The sequence below is a fragment of the Colletes latitarsis genome, chromosome 4 (assembly GCF_051014445.1).
Source record: "Colletes latitarsis isolate SP2378_abdomen chromosome 4, iyColLati1, whole genome shotgun sequence".
NCBI lineage: Eukaryota > Metazoa > Arthropoda > Insecta > Hymenoptera > Colletidae > Colletes > Colletes latitarsis.
The window spans coordinates 36,557,918-36,569,513 of NC_135137.1; the positions used below are offsets into that span (position 1 = coordinate 36,557,918).

General features: G+C 34.3%; 3 protein-coding genes across 4 annotated transcripts; 1 reads left to right on the forward strand and 2 right to left on the reverse strand.

The window, feature by feature from the left end:
- The first annotated feature begins 4,228 nt into the window (after positions 1-4,228).
- Positions 4,229-8,281, forward strand: LOC143340803 (tRNA (guanine(6)-N(2))-methyltransferase THUMP3). Of its 2 annotated transcripts, XM_076763109.1 has the most exons (8): positions 4,229-4,284; positions 6,306-6,406; positions 6,487-6,599; positions 6,742-7,204; positions 7,275-7,453; positions 7,536-7,715; positions 7,792-7,929; positions 7,987-8,281. In XM_076763109.1, exons 1-8 carry the CDS (start codon positions 4,262-4,264, stop codon positions 8,143-8,145), a joined length of 1,356 nt encoding a protein of 451 aa, XP_076619224.1. In that variant the 5' UTR covers positions 4,229-4,261; the 3' UTR covers positions 8,146-8,281. The 2 variants fall into 2 exon arrangements, with proteins under 2 accessions (XP_076619224.1, XP_076619225.1); XM_076763110.1 differs by lacking the exons at positions 6,306-6,406; positions 6,487-6,599 and having other exon boundaries at positions 4,253-4,284.
- On the reverse strand, positions 8,241-9,595 carry LOC143340804 (putative ribosome production factor 1). The gene is made up of 3 exons (XM_076763111.1): positions 8,918-9,595; positions 8,568-8,832; positions 8,241-8,501 (listed from the first exon to the last, which is right to left on the reverse strand). Exons 1-3 carry the CDS (start codon positions 9,486-9,488, stop codon positions 8,324-8,326), a joined length of 1,014 nt encoding a protein of 337 aa, XP_076619226.1. The 5' UTR covers positions 9,489-9,595; the 3' UTR covers positions 8,241-8,323.
- Positions 9,596-10,096: 501 nt separating this feature from the next.
- On the reverse strand, positions 10,097-11,372 carry Bet1 (blocked early in transport 1). The gene is made up of 4 exons (XM_076764401.1): positions 11,235-11,372; positions 10,837-10,890; positions 10,595-10,758; positions 10,097-10,517 (listed from the first exon to the last, which is right to left on the reverse strand). The coding sequence occupies exons 2-4, from the start codon at positions 10,853-10,855 to the stop codon at positions 10,362-10,364; spliced, it is 339 nt and encodes a 112-aa protein (XP_076620516.1). The 5' UTR covers positions 10,856-10,890; positions 11,235-11,372; the 3' UTR covers positions 10,097-10,361.
- Between the last annotated feature and the right edge of the window lie 224 nt (positions 11,373-11,596).

Consider the following 11,596-nt stretch of genomic DNA (forward strand, 5'->3'; position numbering starts at 1 on the left):
GCGTTCAACATTTACAGCCTCATTTATTTCAAGCATAAAATTGCTATGGAATTACTGATAATTGTGGAGCATACTGTATCTCTTCTTTTTTTTTTCGTTTACAACGCTCGCGCAATAACGAAGCTCGACTACTTGTTAATAGTGGCTTTCATATAGGTGGTAAATTGTTAATTAATTCTAATAATTCCTCCTTGGGAACTACTGTCTCGGAAATCTGGACTTCCCATTACATGTAATGAAACACGAAATATTTGCTCGATACCATCTGGTTCTCTTTCGTTGACACAAGTACATTTCTATCTGCAAACACTACGAAACCCGTGCCATTGGTAATTGGAAATTTCGAATTTTGGATAATATACTCCGACAAAGTCAACAATTTCGATGATACATCGTTTCGCGGTGGTCTTAGAAAGCAATCCGAAGGTTTCCGGTTTCCTGTTTTGAAACCTTCTGAAGGTTTCCCGTTGATTGTGGGGTACCAAGATCTTTTACAGTGTTTAGTATATTCGTGTTTTATGCTCCAGGGGCCTATTAATACTCCTCTGTTCCTTTTCCAATTATAGATTTGGAAAATAATAGATGTAGATTCTGAAGAACGTTTCAAAACAGGAAACCGTAAATGTTTAAATTGCTTCTTAAGAGTATTGCGAAATTATGTTTTAATAACAGGATGATTCTCGAAACTGGGAACATCGATTCTTTTAATCATTCCCCATATAAAAGCATTAAGGCATGATCACTAAAAACGTTATACTTTACGAGATATTGCGTATCTTATATTGCTATCCGCTTTGTACGCGGATGATAAAAACAAAGAATACGATTTTATCAATCTTTCCTTCAGTCTGTGCGATATAATAAAAAATTTTTATCGGACAATTTTGTGGACAAAACAACGCACTTTTACAAATAATAGTATGTTTAATAAAAAGAATGAACATGCATGGCCACATTTTTCTACAGATGCAATCTTGAATGATCAATGATATCGGAATTGCATAACGTCCCGTTTTAGCTACGATACAATTTAAAATAGTTTCAGTAGGATGAGAAACATGGTTTGCTATACAAACTCTGACAGCTTGATTTAATTCCATTTAATTTTTATTTCGATCGATGTACAGTTTTTCTAAGATGTGTAAAAATAGCTGTAAATTATTATAAAACTATTGGATATCCCGAAAGCTCTCTAGAAAATGTCTGTTGCAATCGCTATTATTCGTTCGCGTTTAGTTCGTGAGTTCAAACCTGGATCAAAGGCTATCGAAGCAGTCTAAAAGATTTATAGGGCATTTCAAAGTGATTGTGAATGCAAATTTATTGAGTAGAAGTGGTGTAAAAAATTCAGAATAGGGCTATATTACTTTTTCAGTATCTGTACAACCTTTGTTTCTCTACTGGATTAAACCTAGAGCACTACTGTGGAGTTTGACGAACGAACATTTGTCAGAAATAAAAGACTATGGAACTAGAAAATTTAACACTCAGAAACAGCTTCATATAACTAGATAATACAGCGAATTTTAAGGGCTTCTGTCTTGTCAAAACCATTGATCATAATCTATTTTCAATACCAACGTACAGCTCTATACAAAGTTCTATTTTTACCATCCTCGCAATTGCAGTTGCATATTTAATACCTGTTCCTCCGCCAATTTTCCAGTAGTACTTTTATAGAACCATCACTTTTGCCATTTTCTCTCAACGTCTCCATACACATTTCACTCAAGACAAATGGTACCGTGTCACTCTATCCACCTGTCTATTATTCCCAGCTTCGTCATTTTTATATCCACCGTCTGTTCAACATCTCTACCACGCTCTGCAACATTTTCATAGTCCAACGCCTACACAATCCTCTAATCATAATCTACAAAGAATTTTATTTTATCTTCGTCATTCCCTTGACACTGTTACTTCCAACTGCCTAGATCATCCATGACCTCCAGCATCTTCATCGTCCAAGTATCCTGCATATTTGATATCCATAGAACCGTGCCCCCGTTGGTTTTCCCGGTGCCAGCAGGTATTTTTATAGACCATTAATAATTACCATTCGTGCCATCTATACCGTTTATCAGGCTTCACGCCGACGAAACTGGCGCGATCGACGCGCGAAGAAACAGAGAACGATAGTTCATAAAAGATTCAACGTTAATTACCGGAAATGGCCCGGCTGGAAATCCGGTTTTTATATCTGCCGGGACGAGTGCGATATTTTATGAGTGGCATCGAGCGGCGGAACACGGCGAGAAGTTTCCTCCTCATCGTCGGACCTGCGCCTCTAGACGACGAGCGTCGTGACGTTTGGCCGGCGTCGATGGTAACAGGTACCGACGGCCGGCGTTTCTCAAAAACTGCCAAAAAGTCGTGGCAACGAGGGTCGACAGGTGGAAGCGCGGACGAGGAGAGACGATGAGAAATTCCGGTGGCGCGAGGCGGGTCGGGCAACGATGCATTATTTAAATTTTAAAAGCATTTCGGAGTGCCGGCTTAATTCGCCGTCTAGTTAGCCGACCACCCTCCTGCCACCCCGTTTGTCGTGCGTGGACGACAAACAACCATCGAAGTCGCATATAGAACAGTCCGCTTGACCCTCTAGCTATTATAAACGTACATTATCTATAGTTGAGAATCTTGTAGCAGCAAACGTCTACTTACCGATTTATTTCCGTAAGCAATCACGAACGAACGTTGATTAAATAGATAGGGAGAAACAAAAAACAATATTTCGATTATATTCTGTTCAACAGAATTCAAAAACAGATTCTTGATATAGAATCTGTGTTGTCATATTGTAGAATTATTTACTAAAATGGACGAGGTAATATCCAAAGAACAGAGAATAGAAATTTTACTTAAGCCAAACAATGCAATATTTCTCTCCTTGCAAATGCACGCTTTCTTTAACGTTTCTCGAAGCTCTTGATAACCTGCCATCCCTAGGAATTCTTGGAAATGTAATCCCTCGATAATACTCTGACTGGCGTATCTTGAAACGAACTCGTATCATGACAGACTCTGGCTAAAGTGTTTATAGCACTTTCTGCAAATCTACGAAAAATATTATATCTTAATTTAGTCCTTTACTGCGAGTGAACAATGTTATAAAAATAGTAATTAGCAAACTAGAAATAGCATGGATCTATGGATCAATTACTACCACTATCCCCATCAATAACAGTTCACTCAGTCTAGTCTTCAGTCTGCCCAAATTGGACCCTGATTTCCACACCGTAGCATACTAAAATCAGAGAGAAAAGTATGCCAGTAAAAAAAAAACCCAATTAAAGGAATGGAAGACAATTTCCTAAAGTCTGGTTTATCCCGTCTCGAACGGGATCCGCGGAGACTTTCTCGTATTTCACGGATTCCGTTAAAGGCTTTCAATAAATTGCACCGGCTCGCGCCGATCGGAGATGTTGAAAACATTTTTTCCACGGTTATAAATCCGCAGTTCCCGCGCAGGAGCTCTCATAGCAGTCCATATTTATACAGTCAAAGCGGGATGACAGATCGACGTTCGGTCGCGCCTCGGTTCGCCTTGTGCCGATGAATATTTCAGTCACTCCTGGCTTCAGCTGTCAGTCCACGGGACAGGATGCGCGAGAAAGAGAGAAAGGGTGGAAGATCGAGAGGGGGTGAATCGTTTCTATGTATAGAGACGCATGTTCCGGCGAACTTTCGACCTGAAATGACCCGAGGCGGGATGCAGACGCCACCGCGAGTTTTCCACCTTCCACGACAGAACAACCCCCCCGTGGCCAGCAACCACCTAATGATCGGTTTAATCTAAGATATCAGACGATTTTCTATGAATAACAGGAAATTACATATTTATCTGCGTGCGTCCCAGATAGACGAGCCTTCTCGCGCAGACCGGATGTATAGGATCCACACTGCTCTTATATCTTGAAAAATAAATCGAAATTGTAGAATGATATTTTTTCGTACGAGGCTTCGTTTCGTAATAAATTAAGACAGTAAACGGGGATAATTTCTGTCACCTAAGCAAGGAATGGTATGGGATGTGAATGTTATATATTTGTTGATTTTTTTTTACATCAAATTATTTCTCTATTTAACGAGATTGATAATAATTTCTATAAATTCTAAGTATTAATTTACCATGCTTAAAAATCTGAATATTAATTAGCTGCATTATTAACAGGTGGCAGTGCCGTACAAATCCAGGTAGCGATTTTTCTTCAGGAATAAAGATGGCCGAAATTAACCGCTAGCCACTGTGTATCTCTAAATGGATATGGAAATCTTTAAAAGGTAACTGACTCCGTGCCTCTATCCATATTTAAGAAACCCTGGTTTTATACTAACTAGAAAATAATAAATAATCTACCCACGATCTTTTCGTGAAAATCATTTCCCTCCAAAATTCTGTATAACAAGCGAGTCAAATTTAACGTTGGAAAAATTGCCTGGCAGACACCGTCCGAATAAAAATTGAAAATTCGATCAACGTTTAATCTTCGGAAAAGTGTTATTTCGCGTGGAAAACTCAATCGACGATATGAAGAGTGTCGTGCTGTTTTTTCGCTGAAACTTCATAATCGTATTAGGGGACACGTCCGAACGAACGTTTGGGATTATGGAGTCACGGATAGCTCACAATGAGACGTGATATTCGGTTTATCGGACGTGCAATGGTGATACGATCGACTGTATAATAAACGTAATAAAAAATGCATTTTAACCTAGGTGAATCATATGAATTACGACAACTGGGTTCTGCTGTGGTGGGTTTTAAAATATTCTCGTAATAATTGATCGAATAAATAGTATCATTGAAAACTAAAATTTGTTCTGGTATTTATTTTCATAATCTCGTCGACATTCATCGGTCATAAACAAATTTGTCTAAAACCTTAAAACAAATACACATCACATTTTGAGGTTACGTTGTCGTTTCCATCGGAACGATTAACTTTACGAGCTGCATGTTGCGTTAACAGAGTCGCTCGGGAAATGCAAAAACCGATTTCCAGAGAACGTTCATACCATGAATTAAATCAAGGATAACTCTGATCGAGTACTCATGCTTCTGTAAATATTCATGGGTGTTCAGAAATCGAGTTTTCAAAGTAGATACTACGATATCCATTACTATTTTCGAAGGACACCGCTTAACTGTCGGTTGCTTAATTATTCAATATTGTTTTCCGCGTTAAATCTATCGTTTCATTTATATTAAACCATTTTCGAATGTAAGTAAGCCCGATAAAACCGAATATTTAAATCCCTCTCGTCGATAAGGAATCGCCCTGCTATCGATGCTTCGAAGTCAAATAGGAGATAAATATTGATAAAAGCAATTGCGTCGAGATATCTTCAAATGTGGAACACGTTGTCTACATTTTTTTAACCGTTGTTTAAAGCTCGGTTAATTGTTTTGTATTCAATTTGAACAAACAGATAAAACGTATCGCGATCCGTGGAATTACTCTTTTATAGATGCATTTATTTAATTTATTAACCGTCATTTGTGCGAATATATTCTGGTGCAACAAACAATTAAAATGTTATGACGTGTAATTGATTGTAGGTAGAGATATTTTATTTCCATAAATGTTCAATTTATTTTATATTACAATTGTGTTTTTTCGCAGATTTTAACTGCAATAACAAGTAAATAATTACATTAGTAAGCTCGAGTACTTTTTTATCAGCGTATATTTTCCCAGCGAATTCCAATCAACAGCGACATAACACCACGATACGATGGCACACACAGTTGCATTTTATGATCAAATTCGTTGCACATTTATTATCGTCGAAAATATTGTTTGTCGTACACGTACAGCCACCTTACTTCGTTTTGCACAATGCATTTGACAATTGTTTGTTGTTACATTGCTCAAATGTTAGATACATTGTAAACTATTCAACAAAATTGACATTTTATACCAGGAGACAATGAACATGAAGAAAGTGTTCTTTATTTTGCACAAAAACCGACTTGGCGATCATGCAATTTTTACTGCCTTTCACTCGGGAATTAAATCGGCATGCATATTTCCGCATTCTGATATTTATTAGTGTGCTAATAAATTGTAACAACGCCGTTTCGTTTTATATTTAATTTTTGCGTTAAATTGAAAATACGGACCGTGGAAATAATACGAATAAAATGAAAATCCGATAATTAAGAAACTCGATATTTATTAAACCGTTGTATATTTACTTATTAAGCACGATCGATTGTGCCATTCAGGCACGTGGAAGTTGTTTGATATTAAGTCTCGTGTTCGTAAAGCTTAAAATAATATTATTTGTATATTATACAGTTTCAAAATGAGTATAGACACCGAATCGGATTTACAAAAACTGTTTGTCGAATCATCAACTAATGATAACGTTTTTATGGTAGCAACAACTGTGGATACAGGTATTCGTGAGCTAGCTTATTAATTAAAAGCCAGAGCACGTGGTTTGCTTAGAGTAACCTCTACAGTACTTCAATTTCAGGTTTCGAGTGGCAAGCAGTAGACGAATGCAAAGAAAAATTAAATAAAAATGTTAGGATCGTTAAAGAACGCGGAAAAATCTTTTTTAATATATACTGGACTCAATTTGAACAAGTATTACTATGCTTTTCATTGTTTTTTATGTAATAATTTTAGAACTATCGATATTGCAATATTCGAATGAAAGAATGTAACAATATGTAAACTAGATGAAAAATCGGTTTACCGTATTGTCTTACTTGATTTGTAATTTTAGGTACAAGAGATGAGATCAATAGATAATATATTTATTGTTGCCGATGTTAGAAAATTTGAATTCATTGAGACTAGTAAAGAAGTTGATTTACAGCTATTCAAAGATGCTGTGCACAATGATATGAAATTAGAAAAAGCTCTGAATACTTGGAAACGTGTCACTGGTTTCCAAGGAAAAATATATCCAACCACAGAAGAATATAAAGCAGTAGAAAAGGATCGTAAACTTTCAAACGTACTTACGCTACCAACAGTGTGTAAGGGCAAAAAAAGAGGTCAAGATCCATCTGAGGCTAAAGATGATGAAGTTCTAAGATATAGAGTAACGTGTGAGAGGACTGGCAAACATACATTTGAATCAGCTGATGTTGCCAGAGCTATTGGAGGAGAATTACAAGACAAATATCTCTGGCTTGTAGATTTGTCTACCTATTATTTAGAAATAGTTTGTAAATTAATTAATAGTAAGTGAAATACAATTACAGCAATGTTTGTTTTGTTACAGCAATTTAATTTATATTATATTCTTAATAGACGAATTGGTAACATATTTACGTGTTACACACGAATCCAAGCATCGCCGAAATATCACGCGCTTTGGACCAACTACTCTTAGGGCAACTGTGTGTTATAATTTATTACGATTAGCTCAACCTAATCCAGGAGATATAATAATTGACCCAATGTGTGGTGGTGGTTCTATTCCAATAGAGGTATTAGAAATTCTGATATAATTTATTTCTATGTCTACAAATATACTCCAGTGATAGACAATGTTAATATCGAATATTTTAGGCAGCTTTAGTTTATTCTCAATCATATATTATTGGTGGTGACAATCATCCAAAAGCTGTAGTTAGGGCAAAGTCGAATATTGATGAATCTACCACTGGATGTAAAATTGATTTGACACATTGGAATGTATCACATTTACCATTTAAAGATTCGTATGTCGATATTGTTGTTACTGACATGGTAATTAAATTTTATATTTCCGTACCTTCAACAGTATCGTTTTTATTATATTTAATTACGAAAATAACTCTTACAGCCATTTGGGAAAAGAAGTGGACGAATTATAGACAATAGAATTCTATATAAACAATTTTTAATAGAATTGGGCCGAATTTTAAAACTTTCGACGGGTCGAAGTGTTTTACTTACTTACGACAGACGTAGCTGTAATATGGTATGCAATGAATGAACCTATTTACTTTTGCAGGCTATGAACGTTTTCTTTTTGCAGGCTTTACAAACAGCTGGAGATTTGTACCGAATAACAAAAATGTTAGGAGTAAATATAGGTGGTCTCCAAGCTGCAGTTTATGTCCTAAAACGGACGGACGTACCTTACGAACAATTTAAGCCTAAAGCTATTAAACATATAAAGTGTACAAACAATTGAACAAGGAGCTTATGGATATTGGTAATTTATATTCTAGACTGACTTTGATATTTTTGTTATAAGTTAATATTTCACAAGAGTTTAATAAAAAGAAATTTTTATATTTCTTATAGAAACTTTATTGTTTACTTAGAATGATAAACCGCGTCTTCATACAAATGTCTATAGTAAATAAAGTTTATAAGAAGAATTTTCTTCTACTAGTTTCCATCTCGTGTCTTCGTCCTTGAATAAGCCATTCATATTCTCCATATTTGGTGTCAAATGTTCCATGTTGCAAATATTTCAGTTTTAGAGTAAATCTAGGTCCCAACTCTCTTAGTGTAGCTTTTCCTTTTTTAAGATCAAATTGGTACCTGTATTGTTATTTATGTTATTACATTTTCATTTTACTGTTATGTTAGATAAATTTAAAGTTTTACCTATGATGCCTGAAAAATATATAATCTCTCTGATTATGAAACGTCACTGCTCTTCTTCCTTTAAATTCAGGTTCATAGTGAAACAATGCCCCTAACATTCTACCAATTGTGTAACCCAAACGAGTAGTAAAATTGTTCAAAATAACTTCTGGTCTATGTTTTGTAATTTCTTTGTGGCTACGTTTTAATTCTGGCGTTATTTTAACATTGCTAAGTTTAAAATATGCTGTTGGTCCATCAGGTAAATGAACAATTAACATACCATCTAAGAAATTTGATAAGAAAACTAAGATGCAACCCCTTGATTGAATCTGAGTTATTTGAACTTTATAAATATATCAAAAGGATACTAGGTTTACACTGATCTTCGTTAATAACAATAATGTCAGTGAAATTTCTAGCAATGGCACTTTTCACCATTTTCTTGACTCCAGAGCGATTTCTGTACAATGAAATAGAATTTGGTATTATCCTTGTTAATTCAACACCAAAAATCCTTGATTTCCTTGTTGGATTGTCAGAATAAGTAATCAAGACTTTAGGTTCGTAATCGTGTCTATAATAAGCAGCAAATTCATCGTGCTCGAAGTCAACTTTGAGTTCTTGATTTTCTTCATCGTCAAGATCACCAGTGACGGTAGTTTCATCTTTCTCTCTCAAACTTTCAATAGTGTGTGGCACTTGTTTTGGAGCACCTTCTTGAATTCTCTTTTTCTTGGCTTCCTTCTTGGCTTTTATTTTCTCTTTCAATAACCTTTGACATTTTTTATACCGCACTGCTTTGCATTTTATGTGATTAAAGTTGCTATCAGATGGCAAAATAACCTGCGATTTTTTGTCTTCCGATGTACTTGGACCTGCTTCACTACTTTCTTCATGTACTTGACTAAATGGATTTACTCTCAAATTTTTGATCTTCATTTTAAAACATTCTTTACTGTGATCAATAATCAAAATTACTTTTGTGTACCGTGCGCTAATACTTTACACGTGAACTTGACGTTATTAGGTTATGGGAAAATGCATTTCAGCGCCGCCAATTTGAAAGAAAATTGGGCATCAATAAAGATAAACCATTTAATTCATCTCAATTAATTAATCGATTATGCGATGCGATCAAACATGTAGTTGATTATTGAAATAGATCATTCACGATGATTAAAGATTCAATTCACTTGCGATCATTGTCGACTAAATTAACGATTATTCTTGCATTGTCGAGTTACGAACTTTAACCATTTGAAAGTATATTTCTGACGATTTATTTAAAGAATAATAGAATTGTAGAATATTTTCCAGTGTAGGGCAGATAATAAAAAACTTAAATTTGTTTAAACGCGTAGAAAAGATATTTTCAATGGTTCAGACGCGACACCATTAAAGAATAATGATCAAAGATAATCGTCGTTACGTTGATTAAATTTTGATTTGTACTACTGTTAAATATTACGATGATAGTAGCGAATATTTGGAATTATCTTTATTTATATTAATCAAAATATATTTATATATAAATATTTGTACGAATGTACTTCTTTGCACATGATATATATGTTCATAAATAATTTTTACAGTTATATGAAGTAATTTATATACATTTAGATATAATTTATGTATAAAACTCAGCGAAAATGTTAACTGTACAGCTTATCATAAATTAGTTTAAAGTATAACTGATCTTTATACATGAATATTGCCTATCACAATCAAAGATTATTCTATGTATCTCTATAGTGAAATAATTTAGGAATGAATCCACCCTCCAAATTTCTTAACAATTTAAAAACTTTTTAGTTAGAAAAATTTCATTGCTATCCATAATACAAAAAAGACAGCTATAGAGAACAGAAATAAATAGAGAATGTAGTAAGAATGACTTCCTTTGGACAAACGTAAGACACGTGCAACAGATCCTGTCAATGAACCGCTTGTTCTCTCAAAATCTTCATCCTGCAAGAGAAAAAGTTTATTCTCTATGTTTGTGTACTAATTAATTAAACATGTATGAAAAGCAGATTTATATTTACCATTCCACGAAGCATTTTTTCTTGATATTGTACTTCATTTCCAATGTCGATTGACAATGACTTTAGAGCATGAATTTTATCCTTTAAATGATCTGTCATTCTTTCATTCTCATCCTCCATGCCATTGTGACTCGATGTCGTTGGTACAGGCTCATAGGCATAATCTTTTATGAAAATCAATAAACATAAGTTATAAGAATTATACTCTGTCAAAGCAAAAGCAATATTACTGGTTAACCTACTTGAATGAGCTCGGCGCATTTTATTCTCAATTTTGACGGTTGATCAAGACACTTCTGCAACAGAAAAGATTGTAATTATCAGCATTAGTAAATTATAATACAGATTAAATTACAGTTAACAATTCATCTGTTAACGTCGATTACTTTAAAATGTTCATGTTATATTTTTTATTTGTGTTAATGTGACTCTACAATATGTTTAAACAATTGTGCGATACATTTCGATACACGAGAACAAATATTATAAACAAACTTTCGATAATTTTAACTCAAAAGCGAAACATGTTGCGTGTAATGTTTCACTAATCATTAATTATAATTTGTTGTAGTTCAACAACATCTGTTCAAACATTTAAATTATGTATATATTAATTATATCAAACTACATAAGTACAAACCGTGTAAAATGAGCTGTCAATAAAACTGTGAGATAGACAAGAGCAACAATATACGTCGACGTCACGACGTGATGTGTAGCCAGAGCCAGGATTGCCAATCTTCAGCTTTCACTATACTCTTGTTGTTTTTTAATTATTCTGAAGCAAATAAACAAAACATTATGCACTAGACAATTATCTAATCATATTACAAAAGTATACTACAAATGTCTTAGAATAATGCTGTGCAAAATATTACACGTCAATTTAATTTATTTATAAAACGTGTTATCAAGATTTCGGGGCATGTTATTATTTAATAGATTGAGAAATCTGTGTAATATTTATATTAATAAAGAGTCGAAACCATACTACATATTTCC

Excerpts from the sequence above, each read along its gene's own strand:
- LOC143340803 (XM_076763109.1), top strand. The coding sequence starts at position 4,262 with ATGGATATGGAAATCTTTAAAAG. Across the intron at positions 7,454-7,535 it reads GTGGTTCTATTCCAATAGAG|GCAGCTTTAGTTTATTCTCA; the intron begins GTATTAGAAATT and ends CGAATATTTTAG. Across the intron at positions 7,716-7,791 it reads ATATTGTTGTTACTGACATG|CCATTTGGGAAAAGAAGTGG; the intron begins GTAATTAAATTT and ends TAACTCTTACAG.
- LOC143340804 (XM_076763111.1), bottom strand. The coding sequence starts at position 9,488 with ATGAAGATCAAAAATTTGAGAGTAAATCCATTTAGTCAAGTACATGAA. Across the intron at positions 8,833-8,917 it reads CGAAGATCAGTGTAAACCTA|ATGGTATGTTAATTGTTCAT; the intron begins GTATCCTTTTGA and ends CAAATTTCTTAG. Across the intron at positions 8,502-8,567 it reads ATATTTTTCAGGCATCATAG|GTACCAATTTGATCTTAAAA; the intron begins GTAAAACTTTAA and ends ATAACAATACAG.
- Bet1 (XM_076764401.1), bottom strand. Across the intron at positions 10,518-10,594 it reads AAAAAATGCTTCGTGGAATG|GATGAAGATTTTGAGAGAAC; the intron begins GTAAATATAAAT and ends TTTCTCTTGCAG.